The sequence below is a fragment of the Saccopteryx bilineata genome, chromosome 1 (assembly GCF_036850765.1).
Source record: "Saccopteryx bilineata isolate mSacBil1 chromosome 1, mSacBil1_pri_phased_curated, whole genome shotgun sequence".
NCBI lineage: Eukaryota > Metazoa > Chordata > Mammalia > Chiroptera > Emballonuridae > Saccopteryx > Saccopteryx bilineata.
Genome location: NC_089490.1, coordinates 105,683,113 through 105,699,741, shown reverse-complemented (window position 1 = coordinate 105,699,741; position 16,629 = coordinate 105,683,113). Strand labels below are relative to the sequence as shown.

The following is a 16,629-nucleotide window of genomic DNA, read 5'->3' as shown; positions in this document are numbered from 1 at the left end:
CCCTGGCCAGTTGGCTCAGTGGTAGAGCGTCGGCCTGGCGTGCAGAAGTCCCGGGTTCGATTCCCGGCCAAGGCACACAGGAGAAGCGCCCATCTGCTTCTCCACCCCTCCCCCTCTCCTTCCTCTCTGTCTCTCTCTTCCCCTCCCACAGTGAGGCTCCATTGGAGCAAAGATGGTCCGGGTGCTGGGGATGGCTCCTTGGCCTCTGCCCCAGGCGCTAGAGTGGCTCTGGTAGCAACAGAGCGACGCCCTGGAGGGGCAGAGCATTGCCCCCTGGTGGGCAGAGCGTCGCCCCCTGGTGGGCGTGCCGGGTGGATCCCGGTCGGTGCATGCGGGAGTCTGACTGTCTCTCCCCGTTTCCAGCTTCAGAAAAATACCAAAAAAAAAAAAAAAAATCTGGACAGGTGAAGAAACACAGCAGTAAAACTGTTAAACTGGCTGGGTAAATAATTTTTGTAAGGATAGACAAGACAACTTTAAGTCTTAAAACCTCATGAAATTCAGGGAGCTTTTGCTGGCTTTAATGTACAGGTGTGGACAATGCTTGTAGTGAGTGGTTCTTCATTACCCCCGATGCAGTGCATTTATTAGTTCTTTATTATATAATTTAGAAATAAATTCAACACAAATAAACATAGCCAGTGCTTATTATTGTTACACAACAGCAACTGAGAAACTCTTTTGCCGGAAAGACATCAGATTTACCAAGTTAATATTTCACCACCCACTGATTACTAAATCTATTAGAATTATAGTGTTAGCCCAATTAATAAAATTCACATTCAGCAGAGGCCTATACTAATCTCTTATCTTTTTAAGATTCTAAAGACCCAGAATGCAGCCTTCTACAGGTCTGACAAAAGAGCTATAACCCCAGGGAAATTTCTAAAGTAACTGATTCTCTAAGATTTCAGATTTCGGGGAAAAAAAGTATTGTTGGTTTTAAATGAGAAAGAAAGCATCAATAAAAGCAGCATGACTAGTTTGAGTGGAAGCAAAATTTTTCAAAGCATGTATTTATGCTTTTCTTAAAAAAATAATAAACTATTCATTAAAACTAAAAAAAAAGCCACAGAACAATTTACCCTAGCTACCAGCTGGAAGACTTTCCCTCAAATGTCTCACAACCCACAGATTTCAGAACTAAAATCAGCTAAGGGCTGGAGTTCCACTCTTCAAGGACCCGTCAGGTCATTAGTTTTCCACAAAGCTGTGCCAGGTGCCTCATGTTCTTCTCCTACCAGATAATTCAACCTACTTTCTAAAATCAACAAAGTCCTCTTCAGCTTTTCTGGGGTACTCTAAATATTTTTAATCCAACAAAGACTAATCAGCCTCTTCTCAACAAATAAGCCATCCCTCCACCCCCAAAATATCAGCTCATGACAGACTTCTTTGAATTGAGATGCAACAGCGTCAAGGGAAACTCGATGTAATTTGTATTCCTCTATGAAACTCTCTATGAGAAGCTATTTGAAGGAATTCTGGTTTTCTATTAAAGGAAGATACTCCAAGTGCACATCTGTTCTTACCATAATAGCTATGCAGCCACCTGACACAGGATAGCTGCAGTGATTTTATCCATTAAAAATGTAAACAATAAAAACAACTTCCAGGTTATGGCTAGCCTCATAAAAATGGAAGATGCACTGCAAGGTCACAGCTGAAACCCACAAAAGCACAGACAGACAATAGCTTTCCCCATACCTGTCTCCTCGACGTTCCACCCGTAGTTCTGAGAGTCTCGCAGGGCCTGCCCTAACAGAGCTGCCTGGTGCATCAGTTTCTTCGGGATGCAGCCCACATTCACACATGTTCCTCCGAGACCTGCAACGACAATGAGCAGTCAGTTTACAGCCTGCTTCACAATCCCTCAAAGAAAAAGGTCCACAATTATTACTGTTCTATAAACCATCAAAATTGATTTGCTTAATGTGGCCAATATTGTTTATTCTTTTTTTTTTTTTTTTTTTGTATTTTTCTGAAGGTGGAAACGGGGAGAGACAGTCAGACAGACTCCTGCACACGCCTGACCGGGATCCACCCGGCACGCCCACCAGGGGTGATGCTCTGCCCACCAGGGGGCGATGCTCTGCCCCTCCAGGGCATTGCTCTGCTGCGACCAGAGCCACTCTAGCGCCTGGGGCAGAGGCCAAGGAGCCATCCCCAGCGCCCGGGCCATCTTTGCTCCAATGGAGCCCTGGCTACGGGAGGGGAAGAAAGAGACAGAGAGGAAGGAGGGGGGGGTGGAGAAGCAGATGGGTGCCTCTCCTGTGTGCCCTGGCCGGGAATCGAACCCGGGTCCCCCCGCGCGCCAGGCAACGCTCTACCGCTGAGCCAACCGGCCAGGGCCAATACTGTTTATTCTTAAGTCTTGTGACATTTCTAAGTTCAGACAGCCTTATATATCAAACAAAGAGGCATTCAAATTCAATACAAAAATGAGATTTCCACAATTTCTGCACCCCTCCAAGATTCAAAATTAATTCATTACTGGTAAAGATGCCAGAAATTGAATTGTACTTAGTGTACCATCCTCTACTTGTTGTCCGGGAATCTAGGAGCCAAACTACCTAATAAGGGCTTGTGAAGTTAAACACACCGGACTGCAGGGGGTCTGGGACTACACAGGTAAAATTTGGTGGATGCGAGCATTTTATGAACCGATTTTTATTACTATTTTATTATTAAGGAATCCACCTCCGTGTCATGAAGCCCAGGCTTGGTTAAGTGACATGTTCTAGGGGTAACTACACCCCACTCTGAACTTGCTGGTTATAATCGCTATCTTCTCTCTACCACAAATGAAGGCCGAGACTCGTGAGGCCTCATTCCTCACCCCCTATTCCTGAAACACAACAAAAGCAAGCTTGTAGGAGGCTTTGCATAGAAGACAGCTCGGCCTTCCCAGAAACAAACCCTCTACTCTGCTGTATGAGGCAGATAGCAACTCCGAACCACAGACAGGTTGGGGCCTGCGCAGGCCTCAATATAAGAGCATTTTTAAAAGAAGGTTGTGTGATCTTTGGCCTTCACTGATTCTCACAAAAGGATTCACTTAAAAAAAAGTTTAGCACGCCTGAACTTAACACAGTGACAGCTGTCTCCACTAGAATAAAATGTGGCAGGTAGAGGCGAACAGAATGGCATGAGCAAGAGTGCCAGATGCCAGCTGACTCCACAGCTCAGGGAACAATCCCCCGAGGAGAATGCTACCAGAGCAGCACTATGGAGTGTGAGTGTCACAGTCCCAACAGCTGTGACCTGTACTGTAAGCCCCTGACACAAAACTGCTGTCTCATCTAACACAGTTCTGAATCAATGAATTAGAAAGTATGACATTGTCTTATCCAGATTTCCTGCTTCTTGCTTCTTCTAATTCGAGTAGCCAAGTCATCCTCATAAAATGTACTATCACATTATTCCCTCTCCTCAGAGCCTTCCTGCTGTGCTTGATTAGGTACAAATTCAGCTTGGCCTCTGAGGACCTGTACAGTCAGTCTGACACCTGCCTTCCTCTCCAATCTTACCCCCAGCTTCTACCCCCCACTCCAGAACCATGAAGGACTCTTCCCTACCCCAAGGCCTTAGTATGTGCTATCCTGTGAGAGACGGAGAAAAGTTGCCTGTAAGGTTCTTCCTCAGCTTTTGCCACAGTCAGTCCATTCTCATTCTTTTGGCCTCATCTAAATGCCACCTCTTCACAGACCTTCCTTGATAATCTTCTTAAAGCTGAACTCATTTCTTGACCCAGTTCTTCTCTATTCTACCACAGAATTTTTTTCAGTACCACTTACCACAATTTTTCAAGTCCTTGCTTATCTTTTGTCTCCCTACTAGAATGCAAACTTCACAAGGGCAGGAACTTCATGTCTCCTGTTCACAACTATATTCCCATGGGCCTGGTTCAAAATTAAGTGTTCAATAAATATTTGTTACAAAATAAACATACAGCCTGACCCGGCAGTGGTGCAGAGGATAGAGCGTTGAACTGAGACACAGAGGACCTAGGTTCAAAACCCCAAGGTCACTAACTTGAGCGTGGGATCATAGACATGACCCCATGGTCGTTGGCTTGAAGCCCAAGATCGCTGGCTTGAACAAGGGGTCATTTGCTCTGCTGTAGCCCCCGGTCAAGGCACATACGAAAAAGCAATCAATGAACAACTAAGGTGCTGCAGCGAAGAACTGATGCTTCTCATCTCTCTCCTTTCCTGTCGGTCTGTCCCTATCTGTCCCTCTCTCTCTGTCATCAAAAAAGAAAAAAAAAGTAAACATATAATTCATCAAGACTCAAAAGCAGCAAGGGGTTATCTATTAAGGTATGTGATGCCAGTTCTGTTGAATGCAGGATGTAGATTAAAACAGAAATCTACAGATATAAAGTAATAAATTTTCAGTTTATTAGTTTCTAAGTATATACTAGGTTACTCAAATATTTAATTTTAAATTATAACAGCTGTGGATAAGGTTTTGCATTATTTGATTCTGCCAAAGAATCTAAATTTTCAACATTTAACTGGAGTTCATTTCAACTTAGCATAAGTAAAAGAGATAAACGTTCTGAGGTGTTTTTTCTTATTTTTTAAATTTATAATTGGGTTATAGGGGCCATTTAAACCAACACCAAGGAAAAATCTGGTCCTACAAATTCACTTCTAAAATAGTTTAAAAGCTTACCCCATCTAGTTCCAAGGGGGGTTGGAGTAACAAAATCCAAGACCATCACTTTCTTGTTATATTTGGCTGCCTCCTAGAAAATAAAATTATTAGAATGAGTTGGAAAGGTTAACGTGACAGATGAGAAATGGGGTCTTAAAAACCCATGCTATTTTTATGAGGCTATAATGCCTAAAACATAACCAGATTTATTAATGCCCAAGAATCTCATATACCAAGATCATTAGTACAATTTCAAGAAAAAAATTAAGCAATCGTTAGATAATCTGAGGGTAGCTTTAAAAATATGCAGATTACAGTTACAAAACTGTCCATCAGTGGGAAACCCTAGAAAACTCTTACATAATTCCACTCAAAGAGTAACAAATTAAAAAATAATCTGAAGAACATATGACCATTTCTAAACAAATGGTAACTAGCCAGTAAAACAGATTTACTGATAATCTATAATCCTTGATTCAGCCTGTATCCTGTCATTTTTTTTTTTAATTCTGTGAGAGGAGGGGAGGCAGAAACAGACTCCAGCATGCACCCCAACCAGGATACACCTAGCAAGCCCACTAGGGAGTGATGCTCTGCCCATCTGGGGCATTGCACCATTGTTCAGCAACCAAGCTCTTAGTGCCTGAGGCAGAGGCCATGGAGCCATCCTCAGCACCCAGGCCAACTCACTGCCAACTCACTCCGAGCCATGGCAGCAGGAGGGGAAAAGAGAGAGAGAAGTGAGAGGTGGAGGGGTAGAGAAGCAGATGGGCACTTCTCCTGTGTGCCCTGACCAGGAACTGAACCCAGGACAGCCACACGCTAGGCTGACACTCTACCACTGAGCCAAACAGCCAGGGCCTGTCATCTTTTTAAAAGTACTTTTAACCTTTGTCTCTAGACAGAATATTGGAATTTTTCTTTTGAAATTGCTAGATTTACAAAATTTTCATGTGAGAAGCCAATAAAAAAGTTGATGATATTTGTAGATTTCCAATCTATTTTAAGGGAGCGATGACAGTCAAAAATCCTTTTTGTTAGATCCAGCTAATAACACTGTTTTGTCTTTTTCCAAATAGCTCTAGATATATGGAAAAGATTTATATAGGCGGATAGGGATCCTCAACCCCTCAGCGAGATCTTCTGAGCATGGCTTTTAAAATATCTAGAGGCAGAAAAAGCCCAATAGAGATCAGGGGAACTACCAGCTTTTAGGCTACACCCTTAAAGGCTCCAACGCCCCAAAGGGGTCTCATAGGATGCCATCTGGGTCCGGCTTCAATAGTGGAAAGGAAGGTCATTGAGCTAAAGCCTGCCAGGTTTACATGCCTCTGCTGTGAGGAAACAGGGACATTGGAAGGTAGGCTTCCCCCTCGCTCCTCTAAGGGAGGGTTCAGTCTCTTCCAGCCCTGCTCCAGCCACCTATGACCTAACTTTGCCCAGAATGTTGGGGTTTGCCACTGAAGGCTGAAGGTGCCCAGGGCCGTTGGCCCCATCTACGACACTGTGGACGAGCCTAGGGTATTTCTTCCAAGAAGCAGGTAAACTGATCTTATTTGCTCAAGGGCCACTTAACTATGTTTTGCCTGAATAGTCAGGTTTTTTATCCTTCCCTCAAGGATCTCTGTTGTGGGTGTTGATAGTCCTATTTTTTGCTGCTTTGCTTAATATATAGTGTTTCCTTTATCCCTCCTACCTCAATGCCCCACTCATATTTCAGGCTGGGACCTACACCTAATTTATAGCTCTCTTTCCCCCTTTTGCCAACTTCTATTATGAATCTACCTTTGCCACCCAGCTTAGTGTATCCCAAGGTTCTCTTTACCATGCCACAATCACAGAGCTCCAGGGAAAGGCAACCTGGTCTCATCTCTCCAGGCAGAGGAGAACAGAAGCTCCATATACATGCATACTGCAAATGGCTTTTCCAGTTTACCTGAACCATTACCAGCGGTCATTGGGACTTGGACATGAGCTGCAAAGTATAGAATGGTGACAACAATTCCAGTGCCATGCGGACTTTTCCTGGATGTGGACTTTTCCTGGACTCCTGCTCCTTGTGACAGCTCCTAACAGACTGAACTGTGGTTGGGTTGCATTTTTCAGGGATTTGGCATGGTGATGGGGCCAACTTGAACTTGGTGAACATGTTAAGGACACTACTCTTTTATGGATTCTTGCTGTATTGACCAAGAGTTTGCTTAAAGGCTTTTAATCACTGTAAAAAAAACTAGAAGACTGGATAAAGAAGATGGGGCACATATACACCATGGTATACTATTCAGCTAGAAGAAATGATGACATCGGATCACTTACAGCAGAATGGTGGAATCTTGATAACATTATGCGGAGTGAAATAAGTAAATCAGAAAAAAACAAGAACTGCAGGATTCCATACATTGGTGGGACATAAAAGCGAGACTAAGAGACATGGACAGGAGTGTGGTGGTTACGGGGGGGGGGGGGGGTTTACAAAGAAAACTGGATAGAGGGTGATGGAGGGTGATCTCTCTTTGGGTGATGGGTATGCAACAGAACTAAATGACAACCTGGAAATCTTTTCTTTGAATATATGTACCCTGATTTATTGATGTCACCCCATTAAAATAAAAATTTATTTATTAAAAAAAAAAAACTAGATAGAAGGTAACAGAGGACAATCTGACTTTGGGTGATGGGTATGCAACATAATTGAACGACAAGATAACCTGGACTTGTTATCTTTGAATATATGTATCCTGATTTATTGATGTCACCCCCCCAAAAAAAAATAAAATTATTTTTTAAAAAATCCTTTTTGAAGAGTATCTGTTATCTTTCTCAGAGATAAGCTTTGTGCATTGGCAACTAGACTTCCAGTTATTTGAAAGAACTGAGTCTTTGTGTCCTTCAAAACCATACCAATACCACAGTAAAATACATATACCCAGGATTATTCCTGATTTAAAGCAAAGCACTGCATGATACCAGATACTGGACTGCTCCTAAGTTGGGCAGCTTCATTTGAATCTACCTTTACTGATTCACCACAATCTACACCTTACAGGAGTCTAAGCACTTCATCTTTTAAAAGAAGCTCTTCAGAAAGAATGACAGTTCCAAGTCCCACTCACATATAAAAAATGTATCTCAGTTCATGGCTAGGAGCCTCACTCCTACCTCCCTTATTTGTCCATCCTCTACCCTATCACCCCCAGGTCACAGTCGTTATTCTCTTAGCTCATGTAATATACACGAGACAAATCATTTTTAGGGAGTTTAAGAAGAAATTCAACTGCTCTCCACCTTTCTATTGGGAAGGAGGAGTTTTGAAAAGAAAAATCAAAGTGGAAAAAAAAATTAATATTTATTAAGAATAAAGAAATACATTTGCCTGACCGGGCCGTGGCGCAGTGGATAGAGCATCGGCTGGGACACTGAGGACCCAGGTTCAAAGCCCCGAGGTTGCCAGCTTGAGCACAGGCTCATCTGGCTTGAATGCAGGGTCACTGGCTTGAGCGTGGGATCAGACATGACCCCATGGTCACTGGCTTGAGCAAGGGGTCACTAGTTTGTCTATAGTCAAGGCGTGTGAGAAAGCAAAGCAATCAATGAACAACTAAGGCATTGCAACTGAGTTGTTGATGCTTCTCATCTCTCTTTCCCTGTCTGTCCCTCCACCTCTGACTAAAAAAAAAAGCAATAAATTTATTTAATTTCAAACCATTTCCATACAATGCTCTTACCTTTGAAAAATCAACCAAACTTAAAATGAATAAAAATGCATCCCAAGCCTGACCAGGTGGTGGCGCAGTGGATAGAGCGTCGGACTGGGATGCGGAAGGACCCAGGTTCGAGACCCCGAGGTCGCCAGCTTGAGCGCGGGCTCATCTGGCTTGAGCAAAAGAGCTCACCAGCTTGGACCCTAGGCTCCAGCAAGGGGTTACTCGGTCTGCTGAAGGCCCGCGGTCAAGGCACATGTGAGAAAGCAATCAATGAACAACTAAGAAGTCGCAATGTGCAACGAGAAACTGATGATTGATGCTTCTCATCTCTCTCCGTTCCTGTCTGTCTATCCCTGTCTATCTCTGCCTCTGTAAAAAAAATAAAAAAATAAAAAAAAAATAAAAAAAAATAAAAAAAAATGCATCCCAAAGTACTTTCGTGTACAGAACATACACCTCAACATGGAAAAATGATTTATAAAGTGGTTCCCTTAACATGTCCTACCCAAGTTAATGTGCAAAGTGTCACAAGAATGTCTCAAACAAATCCCACAGAGAATCTGGAGAACGGCCGTGAGCAGCCAGCACGCGAGGAGCCTTGCCTTAGCAGCCGCCAGGCCTCCGGAACCCCCTCCGATGATGATGAGGTCATAGTCGTAGGACTCTGGATGGTCCTCAGAGCCATTCATTTTCAGCAGCTTCTGAAGTCTGCCCTCCTGATAAGCCTAAAGAAGAAAAACAAGAAAAGGGAAAATAATTTAACTTAAAAGCAGCAATATCTGAAAAGTTTTGTGAGAAAACCTTTGCTTATAAAGAAAAACAAAAGGAATTTCCAAAGGAAAAAATGTTGTTTGATTTCTATTACATTGGAAATGCTCAACCTCCTCACATTATAGATGGCTACTTGGAATTGTCACATAATTACGGTCCCAGTGGCCCAACAAATTCAATTTAGGCCTAAATTAAGTTCGATCAGCCCTTTTATCCTAGAATTTTAAAGATTTTAAATATTTTATATTTTAAATTGGTTTTTAAACTTTTCCTTCATGTTTCCAATAGAATCATCAATACAATTTGTCAATCACCTTTACTTTCTAGTCAAAGGTAGAAGAATGAGTGGGCTAAGGTCTCAGATGAAGACGGGGCTTGGTAAATACTAATGGAGGCCCTGACTGGTTGGCTCAGTTGTAGAGTGCTGGCCCAGCATGTGGAAGCCCCAGCTTCGATTACCGTCAGGGCACACAGGAGAAGCAACCATTTGCTTCCCTGCTTACTCATCTCTTTCTCTCTCTCCCCTCCTCCTGCAGCCATGGCTCAATTGGCTTGAGAGTTAACCCTGGACACTGAGGATGGCTCTGTGGCCTCTGCCTCAGTGCTAAAAATAGCTTGGTTGCAGAGTAAGAGAGCAATGTCCCAGATGGGCAGAGCATCGCCCCATAGGGGGCTTGTCAGGTGGATCCCAGCTGGGGCGCATGCAGATGCCTGTCTCTCTGCCTCCCCTGCTCTCAATTAAAAAACAAACAAAACTGATTTGTCTACATTTTTTAGGTAAGGCATAAAATCTAGAAATTTTAAACTAAATCATTAATTGATATACACCTGCATAAAAAGTTAAATGTAAAAGTCCCTGCTTTTGAAGGGCATTTTAAATAAACAAATAAGAAGTGGGGGTAAATAAATAAATACACGTAACTCTATGAAACTCATTTCTTCAATCTACCTATACCTGAAGCCTCCTATAATATATTTAATATTTAATTTCCATGTACTTGGCATGTAACAGGTTTTATACTATAACTGTTAGATTTTTAATTCTTAAAAAATCATTTCATTCCCCTAGTTTTTATACATATTACTTACCATGTCATATTCTCTTTGAATACTGTTTTGGTGATATATTTAATATCACTCTTTATTAAAAAACAAAAATCGCCTGACCAGGCGGTGGCGCAGTGGATAGAGCATCAGATTGGGATGCGGAAGACCCAGGTTCGAGATCCCAAGGTCGCCAGCTTGAATATGGGTTCATCTGGTTTGAGCAAAAATTCACCAGCTTGGACCCAAGGTCGCTGGCTCAAGCAAGGCATTACTCGGTCCGCTGAAGGCCCATGGTCAAGGCACATATGAGAAAGCAATCAATGAACAACTAAGGTGTCACAATGTGCAACGAAAAACTAATGATTGATGCTTCTCATCTCTCCATTCCTGTCTGTCTGTCCCTGTCTATCCCTCACTCTGACTCTCTGTCTCTGTAAAAAAAAAAAAAAAAAAAGAAAAAAAAATTAAAAAAAAAAAAAAAAACTATGCTAACATGAGATAATAATGGAAAAAATTAATAAGTATAAAAAAAAGTTCCTTAAAAATCAAATTTAAACCTTAATACATAAATGCTCCCACACTTACCAGCCTAGACTGTACATTTTTCTCCTGCCTACCATCAGCTGTAGGGGGTGAAGGGCAGAACGCCTGGGGTGTGGAAGGGGGCACGGTGGGGGCAAGTGGAGGAGGAGGAGGAGCAGCACTGTGGCCGCCCCTTGACAGCATGGCAGGTACACATGATGGCCCAGGGACGGCAGGCAGAACACCTGGACACCAGCAACAGTGGGGACAAGACTGCAGCACCCCAGCCGTCTGTACAAAAGGTCTAACATGAAAGGCTGGTAAACACAGCCAGTATTCCTCAACTGGCATTATGGCAGAGGGTCCTCCTTCAACACAAGGCACTGTGGGGGGAAAAACAATTTGGTAATGACAGCCATTCAGATAGAAAGATCATTGTACTCTTCAAATAACAAGCGTTACTCTCTGGTTGGTCTCAAAGAACATAAAACTGACTTGCTGGTCTGTAAGAATTAATAAATGCATTTAGATGTTCTTCTGGAAAATAACCATTTTTAATCTCAGCCTCATTTTATCTGCATGTACTTAACACAGATAATGTGGAACACAATCTCTGGCTGTCTGAAAGAAAACCACCTCCCCCACAATGTATCTACTAGCAACAAAAGAAAAATTGCAATTGTCATGTTGAAAAGCTACATACTCCCTCCAACAATGTTTATAATCTGTTCTGGACTGAAATTCTATATCAGACCCGGGTTCTTATGGTCCATAAAGTCAAATGATCTCAATTAGTATACAGACTACAAAGAAGGCTCTGAGTGAGCCTGAATGTTTTTAATTGTGTGAAATCTGTATGACAGGCAACTGAGGCATTCAACTGACCCCAAACCATGATGTCCTTAAATTTTAACCTAACTTAAAAGCGAAATTGCTGTCATTCAGTTCCAGGTTAAGTGGTTTCCTACCTGAAATATAAATAAGGCAGAGAGGACAGCTCCCCCGGGCAGTGTAAGGAAGGAGCACACAGATGAGGAAAGGGGACAAGAGAAAAATACTCCCCCTTCTCCCTCCAATAACAACTGCTAGAAACTGGCTGCTGATATAGGAGTTCTCAACCTTTTTAGTTTGGGGATCCCTTTACAACCTTAAATTATGTAGGATCCCAAAGAGCTCTGGTTAATGGGGTTTATATATAGTATTTAGCATATTAAAAGTGTAAATAGGAATTTTTTAATGTATTTTAACAAAATATTAAATATCTCAAATGTTGTTAAATATAACTTATTTTAACTATTTTAATTAGCAAAAAGAGTGGCATTGTCTTACATCTTTGTAATTCTCTTTAATGTCTGTCTTAATAAAAGGCAGCTCCTGCCCTGGCCGGTTGGCTCAGAGGTAGAGCATCGGCCGGGCGCGTGGAGTCCAGGTTCGATTCCCGGCCAGGGCACACAGGAGAAGCGCCCATCTGCTTCTCCACCCCTCCTCCTCTCCTTTCTCTTTATCTTTCTCTTCCCCTCCCGCAGCCAAGGCTCCACTGGAGCAAAGTCAGCCCGGGTGCTAAGGATGGCTCAATGGCCTCCACCTCAGGTGCTAGATGGCTCAGGTGGGGCTGAGCATAGTAGCCCCCGATGGGCATGCCGGGTAGGTCCCAGTTGGGGTGCAGGAGGAAGTCTGTCTCCCCACCCTTGCTTCTCACTTTGGAAAAAAAAAAAAGGCAGCTCTTATCTTTTCTGTGTTCCCTCTGTTGTAACATCACCTCACATGTACATGGCCTCTGGAAACTCCATGGTAGCCTTGCAAGAGAATCAGAATGAAAAGGGCAAACAGCAGTTTGGTGTTATGAAGATATTTCTGACCTCAAGGATTTTGATAAGGGTCCTCAGGGGCCCAAGGAATCCAGACTACACTGAGAACCACTGCTATAGGACAGGAGTATAAATGCACAACACCTCACTGCAGGTGTCTGCTGGGCTTACAGATTGGCTATTCTTCCCCCTCTTCCTTATGCTCCTCAGAAATGTCCCGCTCCCACCCCAGTAAAATACTCCAGACACCCCTTTAAAAGGGCAAGAGTTCGGCCTAGCGTGCAGAGGACCCGGGTTCGATTCCCGGCCAGGGCACACAGGAGAAGCGCCCATTTGCTTCTCCACCCCTCCGCCGCGCTTTCCTCTCTGTCTCTCTCCTCCCCTCCCGCAGCCGAGGCTCCATTGGAGCAAAGATGGCCCGGGCGCTGGGGATGGCTCTGTGGCCTCTGCCTCAGGCGCTAGAGTGGCTCTGGTCGCAACATGGCGACGCCCAGGATGGGCAGAGCATCGCCCCCTGGTGGGCAGAGCGTCGCCCCTGGTGGGCGTGCCGGGTGGATCCCAGTCGGGCGCATGCGGGAGTCTGTCTGACTGTCTCTCCCTGTTTCCAGCTTCAGAAAAATGAAAAGAAAATAAATAAATAAATAAATAAATAAATAAATAAAAGGGCAAGAGTTCAAGGATGCAAAAACAATACCGAAAGCAATTCAAGTGTACTGAATTTCTTTAAAATTAGAATAAGTAATCTTTATTCCTTCCCCTCCGAAATGTGATTTATATCATTAGACACAGGTTTATACTGGGTTTTCTTACCATTATATACGAGTCCTGAGTTTAAAAAAAAACCCTTGCTGTACCGCTCTCTAGGCTAGGTAATTTGGGCTAATTGCCTAGTACTAAGGAGTCTCTTTTCATTTGTAAAGGGAAGCTACCATACTCCTATAACTCACCAAACTGCAGACTTTATACAAGACAATACAAGTTAGCACAGTGGCTGGGAGGAAAAATCCTAGTAAATGACTAACTCTCCCCTACAGAAAGAAGGGACCCTGCTTGGGACAAAGTGCTGTCCCCCACCTGAAATGCCCTCTTCTGATCAAATCCTGATCCAGTACACAGACAGACTGAAGTATGTTATTTTTATTCAATGTACACAAACACACTACCCTTTCTAAAACATTCCTTTAGGATTTAAAGGATTCTTTTACCAACATTCTAAGATCCTGACCTAAGCTCCATTTCCTCCACTGTTCTCCTTAAAATTCCCAAACATGCTCTTTTTCCTTCCTGTAGCTCCATTCACAAATATTATCGTGGCTCTCAGCACAGGCTGTCCCACCCCAGCCCCTTCAAGACTTAGCTGGAAGCCTTTACCTGACAAGAGCCCAAACTGGGGCCTCATCTGAGATCCAACTGAGACCATCACACAGTCCCATCAACTCTGCAAAGACGGACATCTTGTTTTTTGTCTCTGTATCACCAGTGCCAACTTTGCATGTATGTGATGTTCAAAAATACTGTTAGAACAAAACACTAGAGTGCTAGTTGCTACTCTCCCTAAGTATACCGAGGCTGGGCTTCATTTTTCTCATTCACAAAAATAAAACTGTGGGAAAACACGAAGTACAAGGGGTACAGCAAAGTTAGGAGCTTGGGTTTAGTCCAAATCTGAACCTGACTTGCCACTTATGTGTGATCTTGGGCCAGCTCCTCAAATTTTTCCTGCCTGTGTCGTTTGCAGGGATTCTATAACCTACGTCAGGCGCCAGCTGCTTGTTTCCTCTGACTGCTATGTTGCTGACATGCTGCAGCGTCCTCTGGGTTAGACCTCAAACCTCCTAGTGGTCTGGAGGATTATGGGCCAGGAAAGAGAACACTACATGGTGGTTTAAATGCTACACACTTTCTACAAGAGACTGACTGGGCCCTAGGCCTATGACAGAAGTTGGCCCACTACAACCTGTGGGGCAAATTTAGCAGCCCTCTCTCTATTTTTTTACAGCCCCTGGGCTAAAAACAGTTATTAACATTTTTAAATGATAAGGTGGAAAAATTAAGAATAGTATTTCATGATACATAAAAATCAGATGAAATTTAAATATCAGTTTCCATCAAGTTTTATTGGAAAACAGTTATGCCCATTTGTTTCAATACTGTCTACAGCTGCTGATTTTACAACAGCAGCGCAGTTGATTAGTTTCAACAAAGGCCACAAAGCTTAAAAATGCTAAATATCTGGCTTTTAGCAGAAAAAAATTTACCAACTCCTAGCCTAAGGAAATTTGACTCAATGTTGATGGGTAATGCTAGGTGCAAAGTCACAAACACCAACACTGAGGTGAGTCGCAAAGAATCGTTTTCCTGCTCTGGAAAGTGGAGATGCTTGCTACACCGTATTCCCCCAAGGGAGGTTAGGGAAGTGAATTCTCCATAGCCAATTAATATTGAGACCTTCAACTATTTAGCACTGAAAATAGCTAGAGGTAATATTTAACTCTGTATCAAGGACTCTGCCAAGCTGTAACAGATTCCATTTCTAATGCCTCCTCCTGGGGTCTTCCCTTACCACCCTGAGGTAGCATCTCAACCACTGTCCAAGCAGTTTTCCTTAAGAGCAATCATCATTAACAACACACTGTGGTCTCCCCTCCCTGATAAACTGAACAATGGTTCCCAACATCAAAGTCTGAATCCTTAGAACCTGTGAATATACTGGAGATGTGATTTAAGGATATGGTGATGGGGACATTTTCAAGGATTATCCCAGTGGGCCCACCTTAATCCCACGCACCCTTATATGAGAGGGAGACTTCATTACAGGAGGTAAAAGTGAAGACAGAAGAGGCTGCATGGTCAGCTTTGAAAACCAAGGAAGAGATTGAGTCAAGGAATACAGGAGGGCTCCAAAAACTCTGGAAAAGGCAAGAAACAACTCTCCTCTCAGAGCCTCAGCAGGAACCAGCCCTGCAGACACCTGACTTTAGCCCGGAGAAACCAATTTTGGACTTCCAAATTTCAGAACTATAATAGATAATAAAATGGCTTTAAACCACTAAAAAGTAATCCGTTACAGCAGTAATTGGGAACTAATACAACCATTAAATATAAATTCCAGGAGAGTTGGGTCATATTCCACCCCCCTCCTTCATCAAGTGCCTAGAGCACACTCAAACAATTGTTGAGTAAATTAATAAGGCGTCAATTCCAATCACTTGGTAATGGATTCTCTAGAACAGTGGTCCTCAACCTTTTTTGGGCCATGGACCAGTTTAATGTCAGAAAATATTTTCATGAGACCTGTGGTGGCGCAGTGGATAAAGCGTCGACCTGGAAATGCTGAGGTCGCCGGTTCAAAACCCTGGGCTTGCCTGGTCAAGGCACATATGGGAGTTGATGCTTCCAGCTCCTCCCCCCTTCTCTCTCTCTATCTCTCTCTCCTCTCTCTCTCTCTCTCTCTCTCTCTCTCTCTCTCTCCTCTCTAAAAATAAATAAATAAATAAAAAAGTAAAAAGTAAAAAAAAAAAAAATTTCTGTAAAAAAAAAGAAAAAAAAAATATTTTCATGGACCAGCCTTTAGGGTGGGACAGATAAATGTATCCCGTGACTGAGACAAGCGTCAAGAGTGAGTCTTAGACGGATGTAACAGAGGGAATCTGGTCATTTTTAAAAAATAAAACATCGCCTGACCAGGTGGTGGCGCAGTGGATAGAGCGTCGGACTGGGATGCAGAAGGACCCAGGTTCGAGACCCCGAGGTCGCCAGCTTGAGCGCGGGCTCATCTGGCTTGAGCAAAGAGCTCACCAGCTTGGATCCAAGGTCGCTGGCTCCAGCAGGGGGTTGCTCGGTCTGCTGAAGGCCCGAGGTCAAGGCACATGTGAGAGGGCAATCAATGAACAACTAAGAAGTCGCAGCGCGCAACGAAAAACTGATGATTGATTCTTCTCATCTCTCTCTCCGTTTCTGTCTGTCTGTCCCTGTCTATCTCTGCCTATGTAAAAAAATTAAAAAAAAAAACATCGTTCAGACTTAAATATAAATAAAATGGAAATAATGTAAGTTATTTAATCTTTCTCTGCGGACTGGTACCAAATGGCCCATGGACCTGTACCGGTCCGCAG

The 16,629-nt window shown here is 43.2% G+C and overlaps 1 protein-coding gene across 2 annotated transcripts in view; it reads right to left on the bottom strand.

Moving 5' to 3' along the window:
- Window positions 1-16,629, bottom strand: part of TXNRD1 (thioredoxin reductase 1) — a 73,924-nt gene that overhangs the window by 35,976 nt on the left and 21,319 nt on the right. For both annotated transcript variants that reach the window (XM_066263194.1, XM_066263185.1), the window contains exons 3-5: window positions 8,969-9,091; window positions 4,681-4,753; window positions 1,708-1,827 (exon numbers count right to left, since the gene is read on the bottom strand). In XM_066263194.1, the coding sequence (XP_066119291.1) occupies window positions 1,708-1,827; window positions 4,681-4,753; window positions 8,969-9,055 (280 nt within the window). In that variant the 5' untranslated portion in view covers window positions 9,056-9,091. The remainder of the gene's footprint in view (window positions 1-1,707; window positions 1,828-4,680; window positions 4,754-8,968; window positions 9,092-16,629) is intronic.